General features: G+C 50.8%; 2 protein-coding genes and 1 pseudogene across 4 annotated transcripts; 2 read left to right on the top strand and 1 right to left on the bottom strand.

The window, feature by feature from the left end:
* Positions 1 to 903: 903 nt before the first annotated feature.
* On the bottom strand, positions 904 to 5,848 carry LOC133895305 (ranBP2-type zinc finger protein At1g67325-like). Of its 3 annotated transcripts, XM_062335531.1 has the most exons (10): positions 5,615 to 5,847; positions 5,393 to 5,438; positions 5,181 to 5,293; positions 4,774 to 5,056; positions 4,242 to 4,306; positions 3,964 to 4,015; positions 3,762 to 3,871; positions 2,952 to 2,982; positions 2,562 to 2,713; positions 904 to 2,398 (listed from the first exon to the last, which is right to left on the bottom strand). In XM_062335531.1, the coding sequence occupies exons 1-10, from the start codon at positions 5,624 to 5,626 to the stop codon at positions 2,396 to 2,398; spliced, it is 867 nt and encodes a 288-aa protein (XP_062191515.1). In that variant the 5' UTR covers positions 5,627 to 5,847; the 3' UTR covers positions 904 to 2,395. The 3 variants fall into 3 exon arrangements, with proteins under 3 accessions (XP_062191515.1, XP_062191514.1, XP_062191513.1); XM_062335530.1 differs by having other exon boundaries at positions 904 to 2,713; positions 4,774 to 5,053; positions 5,615 to 5,848; XM_062335529.1 differs by having other exon boundaries at positions 904 to 2,713; positions 5,615 to 5,848.
* Positions 5,849 to 9,040: 3,192 nt separating this feature from the next.
* Positions 9,041 to 16,010, top strand: LOC133896152 (uncharacterized; annotated as a pseudogene).
* A 1,492-nt stretch (positions 16,011 to 17,502) lies between these two features.
* Positions 17,503 to 20,267, top strand: LOC133894871 (probable LRR receptor-like serine/threonine-protein kinase At4g31250). The gene is made up of 3 exons (XM_062335052.1): positions 17,503 to 18,460; positions 18,540 to 19,319; positions 19,414 to 20,267. Exons 1-3 carry the CDS (start codon positions 17,788 to 17,790, stop codon positions 20,100 to 20,102), a joined length of 2,142 nt encoding a protein of 713 aa, XP_062191036.1. The 5' UTR covers positions 17,503 to 17,787; the 3' UTR covers positions 20,103 to 20,267.
* The last annotated feature ends 6,911 nt before the right edge of the window (positions 20,268 to 27,178 follow it).

Genomic DNA, 27,178 nt, shown 5'->3' on the forward strand with positions numbered 1-27,178 from the left:
ATCCTCTTGAGCAATAAAGTAAACACACTAGATAAATCTAAAGTATATTTAGATATAAATTGAGATAGGTTTATCTTATGATATTTTTAAAATCATTAATTTTTAAGTATCCTAATTCACTCTCTCATGACATCACCATTCCTCATAACAGTTTATCCTTTTCAAGCCCTTCTTTACAATTTGCCTCTTTTTTCTTCATTTTTGCAATGGTTGTGGATAACCCATCAGATACACGTTTACCCATATGGGTACAAGAAAATATTTAAAGAGTATATTTTTTTTAACATGGGTACCGATAAGGGGTGGCACTACCCGACAGGTCAGGCCCATTTGCCATCCCTGTGCGCGATTAGCTGCTGACAGCACCCGGTCATATTCAACCATACAATCTTGAGCAACAAAAGCCATCTAGAAACGAGCAGTCATCAAAGCATGAAGTCGCTCAAAAACGCACACTGCTCAGCGGGAATAGACGTAACGGCCGTCGGACGTTTGGCACACTATCCTAAGTCTAGCTGCTACACAAACCGGGAGTGAAAACGTCTCTGTGGCTGCTCGCGTAATATTGCGAGTAGATCCATGAATCGTGATAACACAAACCAAGAGACATGCATGTGGGACATAACAATGCCTCTTTACGGCAGACGATGCAACACATTCTATGCACGATCCACGACTGTTCCATTGCCTCGACAAATTTCCAATTTAGAAGCAGAGAAACGATTTTTTTACTTTACGATAAATAGGGAACAACAGAGCGTTGAAGCTGTTAACGCAACAGTAATAAAGGAAAAAGAAAAACAAGACAAGCATCCACTCCAAACAAATATTAAAATGGTGGGGGGGGGGGGCGGGGGGGCAGAAAGTATCCACTCCAAAGAAATATTAAAATGGTGAAAAACAAAACGAGAAAGTATCCACTCCAAATAAATATTAAAATGGTTACATCAAGAGTCTGGCCCCTGACCGTCACAAAGCTCTTACCATTTACAATTTCTTTGCCAACGCTGGCTATCAGTTGCTCATTACAGAAGATATCCACCGGCGCGAATTTCTCACCCTTATGCAAATGAATGGTAGCACATCAACTCACTGAATGCTGCCATTCGCAAGGTGTGAGAACTTGCTGGTACTCCAGCAGCATAACCACGAAGATCCGTCTCTGTCTGCTCACTGCTGTCTTGAAATTCATGTGGTAGTCGCAGCTTTGATAAAAGCTTTGTAATGTAACATGACAAAAACTAATACAATGTGATGATGCACATGGAGTCGCTGTTTCACCATGGAGCCTCTCTTTGAACCAAACACATGAGATTGGTAAAACTTGAATATGCTAAGCTCCAGAGAACATAAAACATGATAAAATTAACATATGCAGTTATGCACATATCAAGATTTGGCGAGCTCTAGAGAGTTTAACAACATGCTTATTTTACATTACCATTCAAAGGCACACAAGCATTCGCACATGTTCTCCATTACGAATGGCATTCACATGTGGACCACAGCTTGCATCACATGAATGAATAGAATGATAAATCAAGCAAGTGTTCAGAGTCCTAATGAAAATTGGAATAGCCCCATAGAAATGTTAAGGTAGGTTGACATAAGGAGGTAGTACACCGTGTTCAGGTAAATCAAAATTTTGAGTTTGGGCCAGACGACAGAAAAAATATAACAAAACACTGACACAACTATAAATCTAATGACAACCGATGCGAATTGTTGACTTGTTTCTCAGACCTAACTGTTACTACAAGTAAATGAAACCACCAGGGAAAGATGCTTTCCTAAACATATTTTAGTACAGCACCATGCAGATATAAATTGTGAAGGGAATACCCCTGGGTAAAGAGAACCTACCAGGACTAAATGCTAAATTGCTAAAAAGCGTAACAATTTTCTTTTGGAAGGTAAAAAGGTCGCCTCACTGGCCATTCAGAAAAAAAACAATAAAATACCAAATACCAAACCAGACACAAATCGAAAACAAAGACCAGAAACACAGCCTTAACAAAACCAACCGAGAAAACATGATTAGCAGCAGTGATACTTCATAGCTGACGAGTGACAATCTAAGACAGACAGCCAGCGAGAAATTCACATAACAGATGACATTTTCCCGAGTATCAGTAACAAAAACAAGTAACCAAGTTCAGCAGGATATGACAAATTAACAAATGGATGTTCTTGATCAAAATCTGAATTAGGAATCGCAAGACTCCATTGTCAACTCCAACGCGTTTACCATTAGGACGCCGACTCAACTAAGGTCTCAAGACGAAGAAACTTGTAACAACAGCAGCGACTACTCGACACAGATGGACCCCACACATTCAGACTGAACCTTGATGATGACGCTGGACCTTCTTGACCCGCATAACTGTTCTAGGACTCACTGTAACAGTAAGGACATGATATATCAAGCTATGTGCAAGCAAACATGAAGGCAAGAAAATAATTAAAAACAACTACTATATCGAATACGGCATGCAACTTAATGTTCTAAATAAAGACATCACAGAAGTTTAGGACCATACTGAAGATTCAGGAAAATAGACCTGATTGTCCTGATCTGTAGCCGAATCATTTGCATTGTTTGTCTGCAATGGCTTTTCTGCTCCACAATGAGGACGATTGCATTTTGTCCGGAAAGGATAGTTTATGTTATTGCACTGTTCGCACTTCCAACTACCCTCTGGCATCTTTGGTTCTGTCAATGAGGTTAGATGTAAGTTGGATAGAATTAATTGGAATAAATATGAAACACCATTAAATAAAATAGTCCATAAGTTATGTGCAGAACTTCAAATAAATCAAACTATTTGCACGCAGATATTGTCCAATTTATTGGGTTTCTCAAAATCTACTGATTTCAAGGCATTAGTAATACATAAAAAATAATATCTTATAATAAAGGAGCACAAAGAACGTATGGTGTTAAAACTTACTCGAGCCTCTTGAACCATCAGGTTTGGACCCCTGCAGAAAGAGTTGATACGCAAGCAATCAGTACAGTAAATGCAAATATTTAGCTCTACAAAATACATATAGAAGCCAAAGCATTAGAAAGGGAGATCTGATGAAAGAAAACTACTTCAAGACAACAAAATAGCCAAAAATAGTTTAGTAACAGTTCACAAAATTGCTCTAACTTAGCTTGGAATGAAAAAATCACATTCCACACCAACACTACTGAACATCTAACAGTTGCAACTGTATGATGACAGTCATGTGATACCTAATGGTCAATTACATTAGCAAAGTATTTGATTCAGTTCATGTACAGCACAAACAAATTACATTGAGTTATTTTTCAGATTTACCATTCCTAGAGAAATTTAGTAAATCGTGTTTTGGAGCAGAAAGAGTCATAACCACAAAAAAAGGTAATCAACACAAGTACTCAGGTCCTGGTATCTAACAAATAAACAAGCATACAAGTGCGTTGATGGACTAATACACAACAAATATCAAAAGGTGCATAGCACATGCTTTTGCCCAACAGTTCAGGACAGTAGTATACAACATGACATGGACATTCCAAGTACATGACTAATCTTCTGGCAGTAATGTCAATTTCAATCAAAATTGTGAAGTTCCAGTACTGTACTCTAGGCAATCTAACTGAAGTATAGAACCACTGATTATCAATGTTTGTGAAAAAAATGGAAATAATCTTATCTTAGTTTCATATAAATGAAAGCAGTTATATTGGATTCGGATCACTTATAGCACAGTATAACAGAACAGTCTCAAACCTGATTTTCAGGTCTTGGTGTGTTGCACTTTCTCATGTTACAGACTGTACGAAAGGCAAAGTTGATGTTGTGACAATTTGGACATTCCCAATCATTATCGTGCCCAGCTCCTACAGTAAAATTTCGTGAGAATAGGCATAGAATCAAGCAAGTTATAACCCAACTGATTTAATAAAAGTCAAATAATATTATAGATTTATGCCTGCAGGCTTCTTCTGGGAACCCTCGTCAGAATAGGAGCCAGCCCTTATGCCCTTTCAAAAGTTCAAGAAATGACATAAATGAGAATCATAACAATTCTCAGTATGGTATCACACATGACACAACAAAAGCAATGAACACACTGAATAAGGAGCATTCTCAAGTAGCATTGCAGAATACGAACATCATATAAAGCAGCAATACAATGTAACAGCAACCCAGTTAGACAGTTCGTCATGTGAAGCAACAGGAGCGTAATCATAGTTCAGAGAAGCGTACCATTGCACCAGGACCGGCATACAAGGCCAAGCCATATCTGTCCATGGGCATTCCGTACATTCCACCTGTTTATGGGACAGGAAACGAGATAAGCCAAGTTTTAAAACCCAATATACACTAAATTCTTTTAAGAGTTGTAGGCCTTAATTGTCATAAGTCATAAACTTTGGATTTTTTTTCCGAACGGACAGCAAGAGAATTGCTGATCTTATATTAGAAGGAATAAAAAAGGAGAGGAAACAAAAAGCATGCATCATAGAGAACATGCCGCAGAATACAAAAGAGAAATAGTCCCTAAAGACATGATACTTTACATGTTATCATTCATAGCCAGTAGTCTGGTAAATGGATGATCAAGCGAAAGGAAAGTCATCTGCTTATTTTATGTATGACCCAATTGTGAACGCACTATGATTTGCATAGAAGGATGAATTGGAAATAACAAATTTTGCCTATTGTATCTGATAGCTAGATTAATTAATTCAGGAGCCATATCAAATGGCATACAAATCATCACCAGGAGCCCTCTTACCTGCTCCCATCATAGAGCCGCCGGAATAAGGAGGTGGCCCGGTCATATGCATCGGCCCGTAGGGGCTCCCCATCGGTATGCGTCCACCATAGCCATATGGATACGCAGAACCCCCAGGGAACTGGGGAATACCATACCGTGGCATTGCAGGCCCACTAAAGAGGGAGGAGGCATACGGGGGTGCACCCGCACCGAGGTACATCGAAGGCGGCGTCCCTGGGCCCATGTATCCCCCCGACGTGGCGTAATGGGGTGGAGTCTGCATAGGCTTCTGCATAGCCTTCTGAACAGAAAGCAACGGCCCGCAAGGTAAATGCAAACACGCAAGCAACAAGTGGAGCTACTCGCAGGTACACTCTGAGCACCCAGCAACAATAAGCACAACAACAATAAGCAGCTGCAATTACCGTGTGATCTGAAGGCCTGGACTGGTTGCAGTTGCGCATGTTGCACGTGGTGCGGAAGGCGAAGTTGACGTTCTTACAGCTGGGGCAGACCCAGTCGTCCTCACGCCGTCCGCCTGGGGCGCGGTAGTTCGGACCACACGAAGGCAAATCCACTCAGATGTGCTTAGATAAGGGGGAGACACAGAGATTAACAAAGCGGCGGAGCAACCTACCGTCGGTGCGCGCTCGCTTCCCGGCGGATTGGCTGCGGCTGTCAACCTGCAAACCCACACACGAATTGTGAGACTTCGTGGATGGCTGGGATCCAGATGGGGATCGACGAGCACAGCACACGAGAGACTCGGAATCCATCCACGCTCCCAGCGCGACGGATGGATGGACCTCGACGCCGACTCAAACCCTAATCGATCTGCGGGGACGAGGAGGAGGCGTACCTGAGAAGACATGGCTGGTGGTGGAACCTAGCGAGCGGCGCAGCGAGAAGCCTGGACTGCTCTGGGGCGAGGGGGGCGGAGACGGGCGCTGCGGACGGAGGAATCCGGCGGCGAGAGGGGCTAGGGTTTTGCGTTTCCTCCCCTCGATTTTGGCTAGGAAATTTCTCGGGCGGCTTCAGCTTGGCGCCGCGTCGGCGGGTGTAATTTGTACATTCACGCCTACAAGGTACTCCCGCGGGCACACGCTTTCACCAATAAACACACGCTTTGATGCTATTCGATTCAAGAAGATCCATAATTTACCATTGTTGGATTAATTACAAATGAAAAATCTCACCACAATAAGGCATTTTGTTGCTCACAACACCACTGCGTCATGCAACTTAGATTTCCCTCTCAAATCTGCTCATTTGTCATATGCTAGACGACGAGCTCGATTTATAAGTATCTCAACAGAAGAAATCGAATATTACTCATAGCCAAAAATAGATAAATTCAAGATCTTGACCAATATATAATAACGCGTTCAACAAAAATTACATAAATCATAAACAAACATTATGATTGGGCAATCAAAATCTTGAATATCTCACTACAACATTCAGAAGGATCAGAAGCAACATTTGTAAAAGTAGAATGCAACACTGAAGCAAAAAAAAATTAAAAGAAACTTGATTTTTTAGTGTAACAAATCAAAACTAATTACTTACCACAACAACTAGAAGGGCGTAATGCAACATGTCCTAAAAATTTCTTCTAAATAATCAACAAAGAACAACTGCAATATCTAAAAATACCTATCACAACATCTTGATTGACCTAATGCAACTAGTGCAATAAATCGATGTCACTACTGTAACGGACAATAAACATTTGTGCCACATATAGAGACAACTATTACAACAACCATAAAACATTGGTGAAACAAATCGAACCAATTCTTGCAACATAAAAAAAAGATATAATATCTCATGATGAAACGGCTATTGTACTAAACCAAAATAAGATGATGCAACATCCCAAATCAATAGCCGCAACATCCCATATCACGCATTGCAACATCTCAAATAAAAATGAAAACATCACAAATAACCTATTGCAACATCATAAATTACCTATTGCAACATCACAAATTTACAGTTGCTATGTGTCAACCTCCAGTGAGGTGCATCATCCATGGTGATTGCCTTCTCCAGTGAGCTATGAGACCACTACCAAAAGAGTAGGGAGTGGGAGTCCGACATCCTCACTGAAAGCCATTGGATCCAGCTACCTGCCACCAAAATTAAAGGCAGTATAGGGTGCTCGAGCTACTCTGGGCCTCTCTCCATTACTGGCGAGCTACCCCTACACATTCACGGAGTAATGAGTAGTGTTAGTGAATTTTACTCATAGCCTTCCTTTAGTTAGTGAGCTCTATTCACAGCCTCCCTTTAGAAGGAGTGAGCAAGTGGAAAGTGGACACGAGCAACTCAAGATGCAAGCAAGCAATCATGGGTGCACGGGGCAAGTGAGAGCAAGTGAATCAATGTGAGATGGATAAGAACGAATGGTTGGAAATTTGAAGGTAGGGAGATGAGTGACAAACGTGAAAAACAGGGAGCCTAAATTGAGCGGATGGATATTTTGGACTCAGCTAGTTTTTTTGTTGTTGTAGGTCCATTGGAGTGTTTGACAATCGTGTTTGGCATCGGATGTCCGAGACGAAGCATTATCGTTCTCGAAACTGAGTGAGCAAATTCTACCACAGGTATCGTAGCCGTCGGCGGGTGTAAGGGAAGATTGGTTGCCTACACGAATATATTCTAGTTAGATGGATACATATAATTTTAAAGAGAAAAGTGTTTGATTATTTGTATTTATTGTTTCAGTCTAATTTGACGGATGTAAATATACGCTCGCATCCTAACTCGATGAATGTTGGATCCACTTATCAGTGTCATAAAAGCATCTTCATACATACAACCTATCAGAATCTCCGCTCTTACATCCGTTCATACAACCTTAGATTCAGTTAACTAAACAGAAACTTAGCTCAGCATATCCTGCATCCGCTCATACATGCAGATTCACTTGTTAGTGTTACAAATATCTTCATACGAGCAAACAATCAGAATATCAGTTCTTATATCTGCACATACAATCTTAAATTCAGTCAATCAAATAGTAACACGACTCATACTATCTAAATAGTTATACGAAACAACACTATTTTTTTTTAACCAACCTAACTCTACTAAACCTATTTTCCCTAACCTACTTATACAATTCATACATATAACCGATCACATCCTATTTACACGGATGGGGCGGGGACTCGGGACGGTGAGACGTGTGGCATTTAAGCCCATCTTTGCGTGGGTGGTCACTTTTACCTGATTTGGCAATATGTTACGACCACCTGTAGATTTGTACTGGTCAAAGGCTGATGCGGGTTTAGTTGGGCGAAGGCTGACCTTTGAGATTCAAGAACGATGCTTTGGTTGGATTGGACGTACGAACCATGCGAGTTGAAACGGCAAGTTTTTTGGCTTCTTGGGTTGCTGAATCGTGGCTTCGTGGGGGAGGTGGAAAGAACGAGGCTAGTAGAACTGGACAGGGGTCAACAATAGGGATAGGTGCGGTTATGAACTAACAGCCTAGAATTTGACGGAAATATATGTTCAATTTTCAGGTGATTGATATATAGATGCACCTATATGTATAGTGAGCAAACGAATGCAATGGGCCAATGGCTGAAAAAAAAAATGCTAAGCTGTTAGGTTATCTCCGGTGACCATCTCATTCACTAAAAATGTCCTTAACATATGCTCACTCAGACAATGACATTGTTAAGCGAGCCTAACTTGCTCGTAGTTTGGCGAATGCGTGTGCTAGAGACTAAGAGTATGATCACGAATTCACGACCAACATGAATAGTTTGAATACTACAGGTTCTGCGGTATCTGAATTCTGAAGTACGTGTCTGATAACCTGAGACACTGTACGTCTCGAGTTCTGAACTCTGAAGATGTAAGCACGGGGAGGGAAACTACTGTAAAACCAGAGAGTACCGGCCTTCACAAGTTGACAAACTGTGACTAAACAAATTTGTAAAGCATGCAATGCATTTCCAGCTTCAACCTTTCTTGCTTTTAATCACTACTTCCCGCGCATTTGCGTGCCTACTGCCTAGTCCCAGCCTTCGCTTCCTTTTGCAGCATCACTCACACACAGGCAGCGCGCAAGTCTTCCGCCGCCCTCGCCGGTCGCCGCCCTCGTGAACGGTCACGAGCCTCCCTTCGCGCGCCTCTCCTTTCACCTCCCTTCTCTTCATGCACACTTACGCAGCATGGATAGTACCATACTGGTCATCGATCGCCACACGTTCCACTATATATTGCACTACCTGCGATCCGACCAGCTTCTCACTACTAGTCACGACTCGCGACTGCGTGGAAGCTACTAGCACAACGTACGCATGGACTCCGACGAGGAGGAGCAGGGCTTGTCGCCAGTGTCGCCACCGGTGTCGTCACAGCGGCCGCTGCTCCTGAACCCGGCGTACGCGCGGTGCAAGTCGGTGGTCCACGAGGAGCTGCGCAACTTCCGCGTGTTCCTGCAGTGGTGCGCGCTCGACCACTCCTCCCGCGCCGCCTCGTACGCGGCCTTCCTGGCGCTCGCGCTCCTCGTCCCCGCCGCCGTCTCGCTCTCCCTCCGCGCCGACGCCTCCCTGTCCCCGGCCTCCGCGTCGGCCATCACATTCAACCAGCTCCCTGCCACGGGGCTTACCGTCATCTCGTTCCTCACGCTGGCCGCCTTGTTCCGCCGCTGCGGCAGCCTCCGGCAGCTGCTGTTCCTCGACTGTTAGATAATCCAAGCTCGGCTCTCTGCATGTTTTAGCTAGAATAAAGGGCTCAATGATAGCACGTTGAGCGCGTCATGTACAGACCGTTGCTGCATAAGTGCATGCACCGGCTTTGCTATTTTTCCGTTGCATCATAGGCTAGGTGGAAGTGGTGGCCTGGTCTCCAAGTCGTGGGATAATGCGACTACTACGGAGGCGAGAAGATCGCTGCGTCGTGGATGATTGCCACACGTTTGAGTCTTGTAATTTCGTGTATAAGTTTGTTAGCTAAACACAGAAAACGCTGGTCAGTTGGACAGCACCAAAAACACTCCGCGTTCATTCGTTCAAGTGTGTGTGCGTGCGTTCTCTAGAGTTCCAGAGGGGTGGTTGATCTTCTCCGGCGACGGGCGCTGGGAGATCAAGCCAACAAGTGGTACCAGAGCGGTTACGGACCCGGGACGCGATGTCATCGCTGGCCAACTCCGGTGGGAGGTCGAACACGCCAGCGGGGAGTCGGCGGCAGTCGCCTTCGCCGCCGCGGCGTCGAGGGCGCCCGCAGCAGCGCGACGGCACGGTCGTCATCGAGCGCACGGTGGAGCGCCGCGTCAAGGACGTCGGGAGCGCCAAGTGGCCGACGCTCACCAAGACGAACTACGGCGCGTGGTCGGCGATGATGCGTGTCATGCTCAAGGCGCGCAACCTTTGGGACGCCGTGAACCTAGGCGACCCTGAGGAGGACGAAGATCAGATGGCACTTGAGGCCATCTGCAAGGCGGTACCCGAGGAGATGCTGGAAGTCATGGCGAACAAGACCAGCGCGCGGGCGGCTTGGGAAGATCTCAAGACGGCGAACCTCGGCGTCGAGAGGGTGCGCGTGGCCAAGGCGCACACGCTCCGCAAGGAGTTCGATTCTCTGTCCTTCAAGGATGGTGAGTCGATCGACGATTTCTCCGTGCGGATCAACAAGGTGGTGCAGCAGTTGCGCACCCTCGGCGACGACATCGAGGAACCGGTGGTGGTACGCAAGTTCTTGCAGGCCCTGCCAAAGCACTTCCACCAGATCGCCATGGCGATTGAGACGCTCCTGGAGTTGGGGGAGGTTCCGATCGAGGAGCTGGTCGGGCGCCTCAAGGCCGCGGAGGAGAGATACGGGCTCACGGGCAGCGGCGCCGGCGTCCCGCAGCTCAACCTCACGGAGGACGAGCTCGTGGCGCGGCTGTCCAAGCGGCTGCAACTCAACACCGACAAGGGGTCGGGGAGCTCGAGCAGTCCATGGGGAGGCCAGCAGCGCGGTCGCAGCGGTGGCCGTGACAAGACTGGCCGTGGTGGCTGGCAGAAGAAGGGCGACGGTGGCGCGCGCAGTGGGGACGGCGTTGCACGCGGCGGCAACCGCGACGTCGCGCGCGACGAGTGTCGCTACTGCGGCACCAGGGGGCATTGGGCCAAGGAGTGCCCAAAACGCCGTCGTGATGGGCAGGCCCACACAGCCCAAGTAGAGGAAGACCAGGAGGCCCATACACTCCTGGTAGCGGCGGTCGTGGAGGAAGTCAATGCCGTTTCCTCCCCAATCCGTCCAGCGGCGGCGGCGGCGGCGATCCACCTCGACGAGAGCAACCTCTTCGTCCAGCTCGGAGAGAGAAGCGACGGTGCCACTACGCGATGGATCCTCGACTCGGGCGCCACCAATCACATGACTGGTGCCCGGTCGGCCTTCGCGGAGCTCGACGGCGGCGTCCATGGCTCTGTCCGGTTCGGAGATGGGTCCACGGTGGGGATCGAGGGGCGCGGCACCGTGCTATTCAAGTGCAAGACCGGGGAGCACCAGAAGCTGACGGGCGTGTACCACATTCCCAGGCTGACGGCGAACATCATCAGCCTGGGCCAACTGGAGGAGGAGCGGTACAAGATCGTGATTGAGGATGGGGCGCTGAAGATCTGGGATCCACGGCGGCGACTCGTGGCAGTTGTGCGGCGCGGGGCGAACCGGCTCTACGTCCTCAACGCCGAAGTTGACAAGCCAGTGTGCCTGGCTGCGTGTGCGGGGGAGACGGCGTGGCGGTGGCATGCGCGGTATGGCCACCTTGGCTTCCAGGGACTACAGAGGCTGTCGAAGGGGGAGATGGTGCGCGGGATGCCGCGGATCGAGCAAGTCGATCAGGTCTGCGATGGCTGCCTCATCGGCAAGCAGCGTCGCCACCCGTTCCCGGCGGCGAGCAAGTACCGGGCGACGCGGCAGCTGGAGCTGGTCCACGCTGATTTGTGTGGACCGGTTTCGCCACCGACGCCGGGCGGCAAGAAGACGTTCCTGCTCGTTGTCGATGACATGAGCAGGTTCATGTGGGTGGTGCTCCTGGCCACGAAGGACGAAGCTACTGCTGCGATCATCCGTCTCCAGGCAAGGGCAGAAGCGGAGGTCGGGCACAAGCTGGGGACATTGCGCACCGACCGCGGCGGTGAGTTCACGGCACGGGAGTTCGGCAACTACTGCGCCGGCCAGGGGATCCAGCGCCACCTCACCGCGCCATATACGCCACAACAGAACGGGGTGGTTGAACGGCGGAACCAAACCGTGCTGGGGATGGCACGGTGCATGCTCAAGGCGATGGGCGTTCCAGGGCGGTTCTGGGGAGAAGCTGTGACAATGGCGGTGTTCGTCCTCAATCGGGCACCGACCAAAGCTCTGGAAGACAAGACGCCGTATGAAGCCTGGTATGGTCACAAGCCCGCTGTTCACTTCTTCCGCACTTTTGGCTGTGTTGCACATGTCAAGGTGGCAGGCGGCCACCTGCGGAAGCTCGACGACAGAAGCACGCCAATGGTGCTCATCGGGTACGAGCTGGGCACGAAGGCATACCGACTCTACAACCCGGCGACGAATCGCGTGCACGTCTCGAGGGATGTCGTGTTCGAGGAAGGGCGTGCCTGGAACTGGAAGGAGAATGGCGCCGGGAGCAGCACGGGCGATGACGATGATCCGTTCGTCGTCGAGTATGAGTACGTCTACACACCAGGCGCGACACCAGCGACGCCTGCTGCTGAGGCCGCGCCACACGCGGTGTCCAGGACGCCTAGTGCGGCCGGGAATGCGCCAGCGATGCCAGGCGCATCCAGTGGCGCGCGCACGCCACTGCAGGCTGAACAGGGCGGCGACCCTGAACCCGCAGTGCCAGGGGTGGAGTTCGCGTCTCCACCAAGCCAGAGCCTTGACCTCGACGACGATCATGACGAAGGAGCGACTCTGCGGTTCAGGACACTGGACAATATCCTGAGCAGAGGAGCTGCTTTGCTGGGAGAAGCTGAACAGGGAGCAGTACATGGTGAGCTCATGGTGGCTGTAGGTGAAGGGGAACCGGCCACATTCGAGGAAGCAAAACATGAGCAGAGCTGGGTCAAGGCGATGAGGGAGGAGATGGCCTCCATCGAGCAGAACGAGACTTGGACACTGGTGAGTCTCCCTCGAGGTCATAAACCAATCGGTTTGAAATGGGTGTTCAAGTTAAAGCGTGATGAAGCTGGGAACATTGTCAAGCACAAGGCACGTCTTGTTGCAAAGGGTTATGTGCAGCAGCAGGGAGTGGATTTCGATGAAGTATTCGCTCCAGTTGCAAGGATGGAGTCAATTCGGATGTTGCTAGCAGTGGCAGCTCAAGAGGGATGGTTAGTGCATCACATGGATGTCAAATCGGCTTTCCTGAATGGGGAACTCAAAGAGGAGGTGTATGTTCAGCAGCCGCCGGGTTTCATTGCTGCTGGACACGAAGCTAAGGTACTGAAGCTGAAGAAGGCACTGTATGGGCTGCGTCAAGCGCCGCGGGCATGGAACGTGAAACTTGATGGCAGTCTGCAGGACATGGGGTTCACAAGGTGCATCAGCGAGCATGGGATGTATACCAGGGGCATTGGAGAAGCACGAGTAGTGGTTGGGGTCTATGTTGATGATCTTATTATCACAGGTGCTAATCCAGTGGCAATAGAAGCTTTCAAGGAAGAGATGCAGCAAACTTTTCGTATGAGTAATCTTGGTCTTCTCTCGTTTTATCTGGGGATTGAGGTGAAGCAAGGGAACAACTCCATCTCACTTTGTCAAGCTGCATATGCAAGGAAGCTTCTTGAGAAGGCAGGGTTGCAGAACTGCAACTCCTGCAGTACGCCAATGGAGGTTCGGCTTCAGCTATCCACCAGGAGCACAACAGAAGAAGTTGATGCAAAGATGTACCGAAGCTTGGTGGGCAGTTTGAGGTACTTGGTTCATACAAGGCCAGACATCACTTATGCTGTGGGATATGTTAGCAGGTTCATGGAGAAGCCTAGGCAAGAACATCTTGCTGCTGTCAAGCACTTGCTGCGATACATTGCAGGAACAGTGGACTATGGCCTTGTCTACCCCAAGTTCAAAAAGGGAAATAACAGGATTACAGGGTATTCTGATAGTGACTATGGGGGAGATGTAGATGAGAGGAAAAGTACTACAGGGGTGATTTTCTTCCTGGGGCAGATGGTGATCTCATGGCTGTCTCAGAAGCAGAAAACCATAGCCCTGTCAACATGTGAGGCTGAGTACATAGCAGGGGCAGCAGGAGCATGCCAAGCTGTGTGGCTCAACAGATTGCTGGGCGACATTGCAGGTACCAACGCCCAGCAACCTATTCTGAAGATGGATAACCAGTCAGCGATAGCTCTGAGCAAGAATCCCGTACTTCATGACAGGAGTAAACACATTGATACTAAGTTTCATTTCATCCGGAAATGTGTGGAGGAAGGGAGGATATGCCTGGACTACGTGAAGACACAGGAGCAGTTTGCTGATATTCTGACGAAGTCACTTGGGCGTGCAAGATTTTGTGAGCTTCGTGACAGAATTGGAGTCGTCAAGTTGAGGTAAGAACCGAGCATGAATTAGGGGGAGATTGTTAGATAATCCAAGCTCGGCTCTCTGCATGTTTTAGCTAGAATAAAGGGCTCAATGATAGCACGTTGAGCGCGTCATGTACAGACCGTTGCTGCATAAGTGCATGCACCGGCTTTGCTATTTTTCCGTTGCATCATAGGCTAGGTGGAAGTGGTGGCCTGGTCTCCAAGTCGTGGGATAATGCGACTACTACGGAGGCGAGAAGATCGCTGCGTCGTGGATGATTGCCACACGTTTGAGTCTTGTAATTTCGTGTATAAGTTTGTTAGCTAAACACAGAAAACGCTGGTCAGTTGGACAGCACCAAAAACACTCCGCGTCCATTCGTTCAAGTGTGTGTGCGTGCGTTCTCTAGAGTTCCAGAGGGGTGGTTGATCTTCTCCGGCGACGGGCGCTGGGAGATCAAGCCAACATCGACGACACCGCCTTCGTCCGCCGCAGCTACGCGTGGGAGCTGGACCGCGCGTTCCGCCTCCTGGCCGCGCTCCTGCTCCCTTCCATCTGCGCCGAGGCCGCGCAGAAGGCCGTCTTCTTCTTCTGCACGGTGAGGGTCGAGCCGCCCGCGCCGCTCCCAGTCCTTCCGCGGGTGCCGTGGCGCGCGGTGGCGCGCGGTGGCGCTGGTGGCCACAGTGGCGTCGTGGGTGTACCGCACGGGAGTGTTCCTGCTGGTGTGCGTGCTGCACCGCCTCACCTGCGAGCTCCAGATCCTGCGCTTCGAGGGGATTTACCACATGTTCGACGTCGAGGCGCGCGCCGCCGCGGCCGAGATCTTCGCCGAGCACCGCCGCATCCGCACGCGGCTCCTGGCCACCAACCACCGGTACAGGGTGTTCATCATCTTCTGCCTCGTCACCATGACCGTCAGCCAGCTCGGCGCCCTCCTCGTCGCCCTCTCCTCCAGGGACGCCAAGAGCTTTGCCAACTCCGGCGTCCTCCTGGCACCGTACAACGGCAAGACCTCGAGACTCGAGAGAGCACGTACCGTACTGGAGCCTGTCTCGTTTTGCAGGTAGGTTCGGCGGTGCAGCTGAGCGGGTTCTTCATGTGCCTGTTCGTCGCGGCCAGGATCACGCACAAGGCGCAAAGGATCGTGTCCATCGCGAGCCAGTGGCACATGAGCATGGTGTCCATGCACCACGGCAAATCGCTGCCGGCCAGCACGTCGGCGAGCGACAACGACCACGTCTCCGGGTCGTCGACGGCCGCGCCGGCGTCGCTCCAAGCCGAGCCCGGAGCAGCGTGCTCGTACCAGAGCAGACAAGCACTCGGTAATCAACCAATGCAACCGAGCTTGTGATTTTCGCATTGTTTGCCTCTAACCGAAGCTTAATTTTGTTACTGCTTTTGCTGTGTGCTGCAGTTACGTACCTGTGCTACAACGGCGGCGGGGTCACCCTGTTCGGCTTCACGCTCGACAGGGAACTCCTCCACACGATCTTCGTCTTCGAGATGAGTCTGGTGCTATGGATCCTAAGTTGTGGTCCTCTCCTAAGATCTTCGTCTTCGAGATGACATCTGCTGCCCGCCTGGTACTAAGATAGCAGAATCTACCATACGAATGGCTATGTCGATTCCGGAATGTGTTTTTTTTTTCGGCGCTTCCCCACAGCGCGATCTTCATTAAAGACCTGGGGGATAGAGCTTGAACTCTTGTCGGCTCAGCTCTATCTGAGAGCGTTGCCACTGAACTCCATGTTTGTCCGCCGGTGTGTTATATGCTTTGGTTTTTGAAGTAAATCAAGAACTTGTCAGTGTGGTAGGTTGTCGGATCGTGTATATATGTATCTAAGATGGTCGGATCATCATTTAATCTGATTTATTGGGAATAAATTCAGTTACGTCTGTGTTTGATCGCAAGTGTACTTATTGGTTGAAAGATAATTCAGCTACGACTGTCTTGATTAAAATGCAAAATCATATGAGAGAGCTTCCGGGTGAGAAATACAAGGTCAATTGGAAACGGGTTAGCCGACCGACGGACCTAGGAGGCTTAGAATCCAAAACCTCCAGAAATTTGTTCGGGCCCTTCGTCAGCGATGGCTTTGGCAATTGGCGTTAATGGAAACCACCGGGCAAATACATGGATTAGTATGGAAACACCTTGCGATGAAACGGCCAGACTCCTCGCGGCAGCCACATATATTCCATTTGGCGATGGAGCATATAGAGCACAGCTCCTCGGCTCCACGTATACCTCCTTTCAAGAGCTTGTCTGCAAGTCCTCGGCGGCGCCGAAATGCAAATTTTTCTCTTGGCACCTGCTCCAAAATCGACTCTGAATGGCGAATAGACTGACACAACCTCCTATGCCCTTATAGCTGATAAGTGTAAGAAACGCACATCATCTTCTAATTAGGGAAAAAATTCAGACCGGTATATCCAATATATCCGGTTTATCAGTGGACTCTGGTAGAAAAAAATTATCATATTTACTGATATTTATTTAAATTTTTGTTTGAATTTTATTTAAAATTGTTTAAATTTTGTTTGGTTTGTCCGATAAATCGTATTTATCCGTGACTTATGGGAAAATTTATTTACCAGTAAACAAAAACTCTGATTCTAACTGCCGATGACTGTGGAACACTTATCATTCTAGTGTCATGTGAAATAGAAGGAGAGGAACACACATGCTATCTTTAAAATTCCCTTACAACACACCACATTTGTAGTTATAGCATATCTTTATTTTATGTAAAAAAGGTAAATCGGAGGTCTCACCCCAAAAGTCACTTACAATCTAGCTTCAACGTCAGGGGACGGACGGGCCATGTGTACATAACACATCTCTTACATTTTTATCACCGTTTCGTGAAAAAGAGTAAATCAAGAGGTGCTATATTTAAAACATAAAAGCTTATAAGCTACCTTGAACTTACTTAATTTAATAAGATGATATTAAATTCATCGTACTAGAATATTTGAGCCACATGAATCAAAACTAAAAATACTAATAGGCCGATATATTACAGGATGATTCAATCAATAATTTGGCTTACTGGGATCAAATGAGTCGGATCGCGGATGCAAGAGCAACCCAGGAGAAAAAAAAAATCAAGATTACAGCTTGAGACAAATAGGCTAATTAGTACTAGCTGAGAGGAGACGCGTTGAAACGACGACAACCTCATCAGCGTGTGCCATGTAGGCATTGCTATTCTTGGCCAAGAACCAGCAGCCGCACCCCCATCCTATGCGCGACGCCTCATCTCTCTCCCCACCACCCTCGCGCGCGCGGGGGGCTCCTGAATCCTCTCTCCTCCCGCTTCTCCGCCTTTCTTTCTCTCTCTTCGCATCGACCTCCTGCTTTCCCTCCCAAGAAAACTGCGTGCCAGCCACCAGCGCGCGCGACGACAGGGTGCCGCCGCCAATATCACCCGCCGTCGTCAAGCGCTGGCGCCGGCGGGCTGGCTCCCCGGCACCGCCGTCCCGGACATGGCCGGAGTGCCATCGCTCGCGCGCCTCGTGTTGCTGGCCGGCTGCCTCCTGGTGCTCGCTGACGCCGCGCGGCTCCCGGCCTCCCTCGCGGCCGACGCCGACGCTCTCCTACAGCTCAAGTCCGGCATCAAGAACGACACCGACGCGCTCCGCAGCTGGTCCCCCGGCACGAGCCCCTGCGATGGCGACGCCTCCAACTGGGCGGGCGTCATGTGCAACAAGGACGGCGTGCACGGCCTGCAGCTCGAGAAGATGGGCTTCTCCGGCACGCTCGACCTGCTCCCTCTCAAGAGCCTGCGCGGCCTCCGCACGCTGAGCTTCATGGACAACGAGTTTGCCGGCCCGATGCCCGACATAAAGGAGCTGGGGGGACTCCGGGCCATCTTCCTGTCCGGAAACAAGTTCTCCGGAGAGATCCCCGCCGACGCGTTCGCCGGGATGGGCTCCCTCAAGAAGGTGTTCCTCTCCAAGAACAGCTTCTCTGGTCCCATCCCGGCGTCGCTCGCCGAGGCACCGAGGCTCCTCGAACTGCAGCTCAATGACAACAAGTTTCAGGGCAAAATCCCTGACTTCCCGCAGAAGGAGCTGAAGGAAGTCAATCTGGCAAACAATGAGCTCGAGGGGGAGATCCCGGCGAATCTCAAATCCATGAAAACTGACATGCTTGCCGGTGAGCAACATATATGTTTGCAACATGATGTTCGTGCAACGTCCACGTGTAAGCTATACGATCTTGTTGTGCCATGCAGGCAATAAGAAGCTTTGCGGTGCACCGCTTAATTCCAAATGCGAGGCCCCGTCGTCCCCGCCGCCAAAATCGTCGCCTCCGACCTCCGACAAAATCGGGACCCAAACGTCGCCGCCAGCACCGCACGCCGCGACGTCCACGGGCGGCCCGTCAGCTGATGACGCCGCGCAAAACGCTCGGGCGCCCACCGAGGGCTCGACGGCCCCCGGCGTCCTCGCCGCGTTCCTCGGCACGCTGGCGATCATCGGCATCGCGTTCGTCGCACTGCAGAGGAGGCGGCAGTACAACACCAAGAACTTCGGTCCGGCCGTGTCGACAAAGACGTCGATGCCGCCGAAGATAGAGCCGCACCCGCCGCCGAAGGACGCCCGCGCGGCGCACGTCGCGCCGAGTGGCGGCGGCGACGACGAGGACCGTAGCAGACGCGTGGGCGGCAGCACGGTGCGGAAGGTGGAGCAGGGGCGGTTGACGTTCGTGCGCGACGGCAGCGGCCGGTTTTTCGAGCTGCAGGACCTGCTCAAGGCCACGGCGGAGGTGCTCGGCATCGCCAACCTTGGCGTCTGCTACCGCGCCACCCTCACGAGCGGGCACTCCGTCGTCGTCAAGCGGTTCAAGGAGATGAACCGGGTGAGCAGAGAGGACTTCGAGGAGCACATGCGCCGGCTCGGTCGGCTCAGCCACCCCAACCTCCTGCCGCTCGTCGCCTACTACTATCGCAAGGAGGAGAAGCTCCTCATCCACGACTACGTCCCCAACAGGAGCTTGGCTAACCTCTTCCATGGTGACTGACCATCTCGAGATTAATCAATCATTTGCGTGCACAGAAAAAAAAATCTCTAATTTTTTGAGGTTGCGTGGTGTTTGCACGGACGCAGGCGAGGGCCGCGGGTTGAAGAAGGCGGTGGTGCACTGGACGGCGCGGCTCAAGATTGTGAAGGGCGTGGCGCGGGCGCTCAACTACCTGTACGACGAGCTGTGCATGCTCACCGTGCCGCACGGCCATCTCAAGTCGTCCAACATCCTGCTCGACGGCCACTTCGAGCCGCTGCTCACCGACTACGCGTTCGTGCCGGTGATGAACCAGTCGCACGCCGCACAGCTCATGGTGGCCTTCAAGTCCCCCGAGCGGAAGCAGTTCGGCCGGTCCTCCAAGAAGAGCGACGTCTGGTGCCTCGGCCTGCTCATCCTCGAGATCCTAACCGGGAGGCCGGCGACCTACGACCCGCCAAAGGCGATGGCGCCGGGGACAGAGCAGCAGCAGCAGCCGGAGCCGGCGGCGGGGAACGACCTACTCGGCGTTGTCAGCTCGACGCCGGAGGGGGAGTGGCTGGACACCGTGGTGGACCCGGACCTGAGGAACGAGGAGGACGAGAACAAGGAGGAGATGGTGAAGCTGATCAGGATCGGCATGGCGTGCTGCGAGGGCAACGTGGAGAGCAGGTGGGAGCTCAAGACCGCCATCGAGAGGATCGAGGAGCTCAAGGGGAAGGAGCTCGCGAACGAGGAGTACTCCTTCTACTCGTCAGTGAATGACGAGGACTTCAGCAATGTTGCCATCAATTGATCGACATGCATGAACTGGGAATCCATTGGGACCGTGTTGTGTGCATCAACTCAGCTCGATATAAGATACGCATGCCGACAGTCAACATGAACTAGTAATGTGTACTCTCTCTGTTGCCGATGGTTAGACTCTGGAAAGAAAAGAAGTTACTTCTCATAACACGAATCTTTAGTTTGATTTTTAAAAGAAAATGAATGGTTCGATTCGGATGGACGGTTCCCCTAGCCCTCTCCCTACGGTGTCGGCCTCCCTGGCCGCACCGCCGTCCCCCCTCAACCCTGACGCCACCCCCTTCCAACCTGGTTCGGCTGGCCACCCTCGCACTGTCACAGATCTGCTGGAGTGGCTCCATTTTAGCCCCTCTTCTGCTTCTTCGTTGGCCTCCGATGTTCCTTCGTCATCCCGTCATCCTCCACACTCTGTCGCAGCCATGCATAAGGAGACCCCGCACAACCCGGCTTGGGAGTCACGGCTTCCTTAGACGGCTCATGCTGCGCCGCCTCCCTGCCTCGTGATTGGCCTTGCGTTGTCATTGCATCAGGTTGCTGCGCGTCAGTGCCGTTCGGTCGTCGATCCGGATGGCTGACAGTTGGTCATGAAGAAGAAAAGGAGGCGGCCTCGAGTTGCTCGTGCGCCTCTGCCTCCCTCCAGGCATGTGCTGGTGGATTTGGTTGGTCGTTGTTTCAACTGTTTCTCTATCGAGCACGTCACGGTGGTCTGCTCAAACCCATCGCGTTGCTTGAGATGTCGTCGCAAAGGTCACCAGGCACAGCATTGCAGGCTTCCCCGACCTCCACCTAAGGTCGCTCCAGGCTCCAGCTCCCTCCATGTCTCTCGCTGAGCCTTGCTGTTGCGGTCGTGCTGTGCCCCCAGTTCACCGCATGCGTCTTCCTTCCTCCCTGAGACATCATCGCGGGACTTCCTGAGGGGGAGGGGGGGGGGTGTCTTCCGCTTTTGGTTGGAGATTAGAGGGATTCCGGCGCATGCTTGGAGCCTGTCCACGGTTGAGTGCATCCTAGGCTCGTTGTGTTCAGACTTGCAACCAATGCCGGAGACCACCTCTAAGGAGGACTTGAGCTGTTTTGGTGTGGTCGCATGGTGTCTTGATCCAGACCTTATTCCAGTTGAGAAGACTCACATTGTGCCGGAGCCCGTCCAAGAATATGTGGAGCGAGGCCTCTTCCTACGCTAGGAGGAAATCATCCATTCAAAACTCCATTGCCTCCACTACCGAGTCACCATTCGCATTGTTGAGGTTCACGATTGGGGTGCGCCGTTGGACTCCTCCGATGGAGGTACGCCTCCGTACACTTGGGACAGTGATGGAGATGACTACCAGGGCTTCGACCCCCCGTACCGCTCGAAGCCTTGGCTGAAGCGAACACATTTTGATAACTCATCGGCGGCTGGTAGTTCTGGTACCTCAGATGCTTTTGTCGATCCTGGGTCTGGCGGTCCTGTTGTAGGCATTGTCGCTTGTCGTGTTCCAAGCTCCGGTGGATCGAGCGCGCTCGCCGGTCTTGTGGGTCGTCCTCTGGCTGGTCGCACTGCTTCCATGGTTCTCGGTGGCGATTCCCGCTGGGTAACTGCCTCCTTGCCGGCGAGCTTGGGAAGAACAGATCGTTCACCGGTGGATTCCCTGGCATACTCCCTTGTGGGCCCTCATCCCCTTTGGTCATTTGAATGGGGTGGGGACCTCGTCGTGCCTGTCGTTTCCCCCGCCACTCGCAAAAGCAAAAGGAGCCGGTGCGTTGGACGGGTCACGTGACGTCTGCCGAGTACCTGACGACTTCTTTTGCCCCACTCCCAAGGTTGACTCTGCTCCTCCCCCAGAGGCTTTTGATCCAATGCATTTGGAGTGTTGTGGCCGCTCTGCTCGCCTTCGACACATCATCTTGGAGGAGTGGTTGGAATGTCTGCCGCGCCAGTGGCCCAGTCACATCTGTACTGAAACCAGCCCTGCGCCCCATGTCCGGGCAGGGGTTGCGATTCCCTTCCTTCGAATCCGGTCGGCCTGATGAGCTCCCCTTCTATTGTGCCCCACAGGAAGTCGGGCCTCAGCCTGGGCTTGGTACTTTGGACGCTTCAACTCTAGAGGAGCTTAAGTTTTTGATGGGCCCCTGTGACCCCCCCCCCTTTGGAGCTATGTCTCCTACATTTCAACGTGCCTCTTCACTGGTGCAACCGGCGCAACCAGAATGCGCCCTGTCGATTGTGACTCAGGCGAATTTGCCTCAGGATCTGCAGACTACTCTTGTTCTGCCGGTTGCTTCGCGGTCACCCCTGCCCTTCCTGGTGGAAGCTTCCGATCCGGTCGAGGGGGAAACAGTCACAAACTTCATTACCTCAGTGTCCACTCCAATCCCGCAGCTCGTCCTGAGCTCGCAACCTCCCAGGAGGTGGGCGCGTTCACCTAAATCTGGCAAGGGTGCTATCTCCTTGCCCCGTCGTAGTAAGCATGTGGTGGTGCAAAGGTCGCGTGTCTCCAACCTGATAACTGAAGCTCAAAATGTCCTGATGCGTAGCCTTGGCATCACTTCCGACTCGCGCTCGCCAGATGCAGCAACGTTGGTGGAATACGAGTGCATCTTCGACTAGTGAGGCCCATCACTGGTCGAAAGGAGTTTGTGCATTGCCCCCAAAGCTTGACTCAAAAAGGCTATGAGTCTCCCTTTTTGCATAAGCACTGCTCCAATACCAAAAGCACATGCATCAGATTCTATCTCAGACCTCTTATTGAAATCAGGTAAGGAAAGCACATGAGTACTGGTCATAGCCTGTTTCAGTATAGAAAATGCTGATTGAGCCTCTTCACTCCACTGAAAACTCTTCTTCTTTAATAAATTGGTCAAAGATTTGGCAATAATCCCATAATTCCTCATAAATTTTCTGTAATAACCAGTGAGGCCTAATAAACCCCTCAATTCAGTCACATTAGTAGGTGAAGGCCACTTGACCATAGCTTCAATTTTGCTTGGATCTGTACAAACACCCTCTGCTGAACAAATATGCCCTAAATACACCAACTGGTTTTGGGCAAAAGAACATTTGGATGACTTCAAATAGAGCTTGTGCTTTCTTAACTTGTCCAACATTTGTTTGATGTGATCTACTGGTGGTAATGAGGTTCTTTGATGTGATCTATTAGTGGTAATGAGGTTGGTGAAGCAAACACATCATGAAATTCAGCCAATACAGCTTGTACTTCCTCAGGTATCTGTGCTTGAGGGGTAGATAGAGAATATTGCAACACTACTAGAGCCCAAATTTCATTTGCTTGACCCCATTTGACCACCCGCTCTGCTGGCATCTCAGAAATAGGTATTGAAGGAACACCGACGCCTTGCAATGTAATTGTCTTGCCCTTATACTCAAACTGAATAAGCTAGTCCTCCCAATGACATAGCGTATGACTAAACTTCCTAAGCCAATTATAACTGAGTATGACATCATAAGCACCAAATCCAGAACTCTCATCTCATGTTGAAAAGTGTGACCTTGAGTCCACCATTCCAATTGAGGTACTACTCTATCACACACCATAACATCTCCATTAGCCACCTTCACCCGTTCTGATTGAACCGGCATGGTGGGTAGGGGCGAAGTGTCTACAAAAGCAATGTTAACAAAACTATGTGAACTCCCACTATCAACTAAGATCAACATGACTTTATTTCGAACCTGGGCTCTTATTCTCAATTGATCTTTCTATTTGGTTCCAGAAATGGCATTGAGAGGAAGCTGATATGTATCAGTGTCCAACTTATCTTCAAATTCCAACTGTTGTAACACTATATCAATTAAAGCCATTGTCATATCTTCAGTAGTCAGAGCATGAAGCTGTGCATGTGGCTTCTTTTTCTTTGTACAACTTTGAGCATGAGTGGGATCAAATTTGTCGCCACAATAGTAACAAACACCATTAACCCTTCTATATTCTCTTAATAGTCTTTCCTTCCATAATCTATTTCCTCTTTACTCATCCTTTCCCAGAGCCGTTGTGGCTTTATTGCCAAAGTTATTTAACTGATACTTGGGCTTACCCTTAGCCAGCACTTGTTGTTGAACTCGAGCTAGTAGAGAAGCTCTATCAACAGACTTGGGAACTTGAGATTGCACTGCACCCCTCAGTTCATACTTCAACCCTTTCACAAACTGAGAAACAAAGAAGAGCTCATCATAACCGATATTGTGCATAGCTATCTGATAGTGCAGATCCTCAAAAGCCTGAGTATACTCCTGTCGGTGAATCAGGAACCAGGGGTCCCTGAGTCCCGAGGCCAGATCCGCAATTTGCCACGTGGCGTCCTCCCGCGGGGATCATCTCCGCGAGGTACGAGAAGACTAAGTCCCGGGAGAGGGTGCTCGGGGCTATGAACAGTAGTTCCCGAGTACCCGAGTTCTCCGATGATCCGCGAAGACCAAGTGTCGGGAAGAAAGTGCTCAGGGCTATGAACAGTGGCCCCCGAGCACCCAAGTCCCCCGACGACCAGAGAAGTCGAGTACTGGGAAGGGTGTGCTCGGGGCTGCGAACAGTGGCCCCTGAGCACCCGAGTACCCCGAGGACCCAAGGAAGATAGTTCCGGGAGAGAGTGCTCGGGGCCGAGAATAGCGGCCCTCGAGCGCTCCGTTCCCCGAGGACCTAAACAATGAATTCTGGGAGAGAGTACTCGGGACCATGAACAGTAGCCCCCCGAGCACTCGGTTCCCCGAGGACCAAGAAAAGGCATATCCGGAAGAGAGTGCTCGGGGCTGTGAACAGAGAGCCCCGAGCACTCGGTTCCCCGACGGCCTAAGAAGTCCTTCGCCGGTGGCCCCCATAGAGGTCCAGCGGTGAGGTGTCAACCAGTGAAAGGTCCGATGCCACATTTAAGAGGGCGCATGGCCCGTCACTTCCAACTGCCCCTGCCACGCTCGGTGTCAGCCCCTGCCACATTCTGGCGGGAGGGCGTGGGGACATTTAATGCACGGGTCCCATCCCGCGTCATCCGGCGTGCCTCGGGATAGCATCGCGAGTCCTAAGGCGCCCCGCCTGCCGCCCTGCGGTGTCAGGCGTACAAGATCGAACGGGCGCGCAAGGCTGCTTGGTGGCTGCCCGGTGGGCCCTCTCCGCGGCGCTCGTTGCAGAACGGCATCATGACGTCCGAGATCGGGCGGGGGCGTATTTTCAACCCCCTGTCACTTCGCGCAGCAGCCCATGATAATTGTTTTTCCATTTATGGTGCCTTGGAACTCGTGCCCTCCCATTCGGGGCACGCTATCGCCGGCGAGTATTTAAGAGGAGCCAGTGGACACAGAGACTCTGACTCTCTCGCTCTCTCCGACCCGGACGAAGATCGAAGACAGAAGAACACTCAGTACAAGCACAGAAGCTGAGACTACCGAAGAACAAGGAGCCTGAAGCTCTAGGATAGACAGACATTCTTGTAACCAGCAACATCCCTGAGAGACATTCTCAGTGTATTTATAGCATCCACACAGGAGTAGGGTATTACGCTTAGTGCGACCCGAACCTGTTTAAAAACCTCCATTGCATTTACTGCATTCTGCATTTGATCATTCCATTCCACCTGCCATCGCATTTACGCCCATTTATTTCTCCCGCAAATAGATTCAGAATCTTCCCCCGGCCGAATCTCAAAGTGAGTCCCTCCGGATCCCTGCTTTAGGAGTTCACCCTCCGACAACTCCTCTGATCCTGTCTGTTTTAACTCCAACAGAGCTCCTACTACCTCCCTGTAGTCCTGAGCATCGAATTTCTCTTCGACAGCCCCAATAAATTGGTCCCAATTACCTGAACCCACTCTCAGTTTATGCACCTGCAACCATTTGGCTACCTTCCCTTCCATACGCAGAGATGCCACAATAGGCCATATGGACTCCCCAATATTATATAACTGAAAATAATCCAAGCATTTATCCTTCCAAATCCGCGGATGCTCACCATCAAACTTAGGAAATGACAACTCGGGCAAAACATTCCGATGCATATGCTGATTATCCCCCACTCCGATATGGACCAAACGTCGAACAGGTATTATGAGGTTCACTTGAACACGACGGAGAAGCTGTCTGATGAACTCGAGGACCTAGTCGTGGTAGAACCGGATCACCCCGAGGATTGGCCAGACGAGCAGGACTGCCGCCCTGTGGATCCACGGAATCCGCCAATTGTGACAACGTTAGCTTGGCCACGGCATGACTCGCTGCCTCCACTCGTTGCGCCAGGATTTGCTGATCGAAACTGGATTGTTCGATGGCCTTCATCATGATGTCCAATTGAGCACGCATTTGATGTTGCGCGTCGTCAATCGTGGTCACCTTCGTGAATAGCAAGTCCAAACACTCCAGAACACGATCCCAATGCTCATTGGACTTCTTCTCGGCCGCCTTCATCTTCTCCAGCATGAATAACGTCTACGGAGAAGGCTTCGATGGCACTGTGTTCGTCGGACCTCAAACTTAACGTATTAGAATGGATTTCTAGGATGTCAAATTCATCGTGTTGGCACACAGACGAATTCGATCTCGACCACCACTTAGGAATTACCACACGAGTCGAAGGAATACCGTGACAATCAATCGAAGCGCCACCGAGGATGATGAATCTAATACCACTTGTTACGTCCGTGGTCACTGGCGACGATCATCGTGATGTGAGCTAGCGACTCATCACAGAACAGAGAAGAACAAGAGGATTTGGAAGTATTTATTTCTATTTTTTATTTCTTAGTTTGTTCTAATTACACGGCCGGGTTATATATCCCCTTAGCAAACACTCTGCCCTCTGAACCCTACACACGCCAGCTCACCACTCACGATAGCTAGACAATTTTGAATTGAATCCATCTGGAGCGCACCTAACGCTTCACGCTTTCTTCAGTTGCCGCTCCTGACAGACGGCAGAGCTTGGTAGGCGGTGGGTAGGCCTTTGACGACGTGGGCAGTTCTACGCCAACGCGAGACAGAGCTAGATCTTCGCGTTTCTCCAGCACATCGATGACTCCATCGGCCGCGGCATTGAGAAGCTGATCGGGGAGGGGGCGGTGGAGCTGGTGGTGCCAGGGGTGCTGCCC

The sequence above is a fragment of the Phragmites australis genome, chromosome 16, assembly GCF_958298935.1.
Source record: "Phragmites australis chromosome 16, lpPhrAust1.1, whole genome shotgun sequence".
In the NCBI taxonomy this organism is placed as follows: domain Eukaryota; kingdom Viridiplantae; phylum Streptophyta; class Magnoliopsida; order Poales; family Poaceae; genus Phragmites; species Phragmites australis.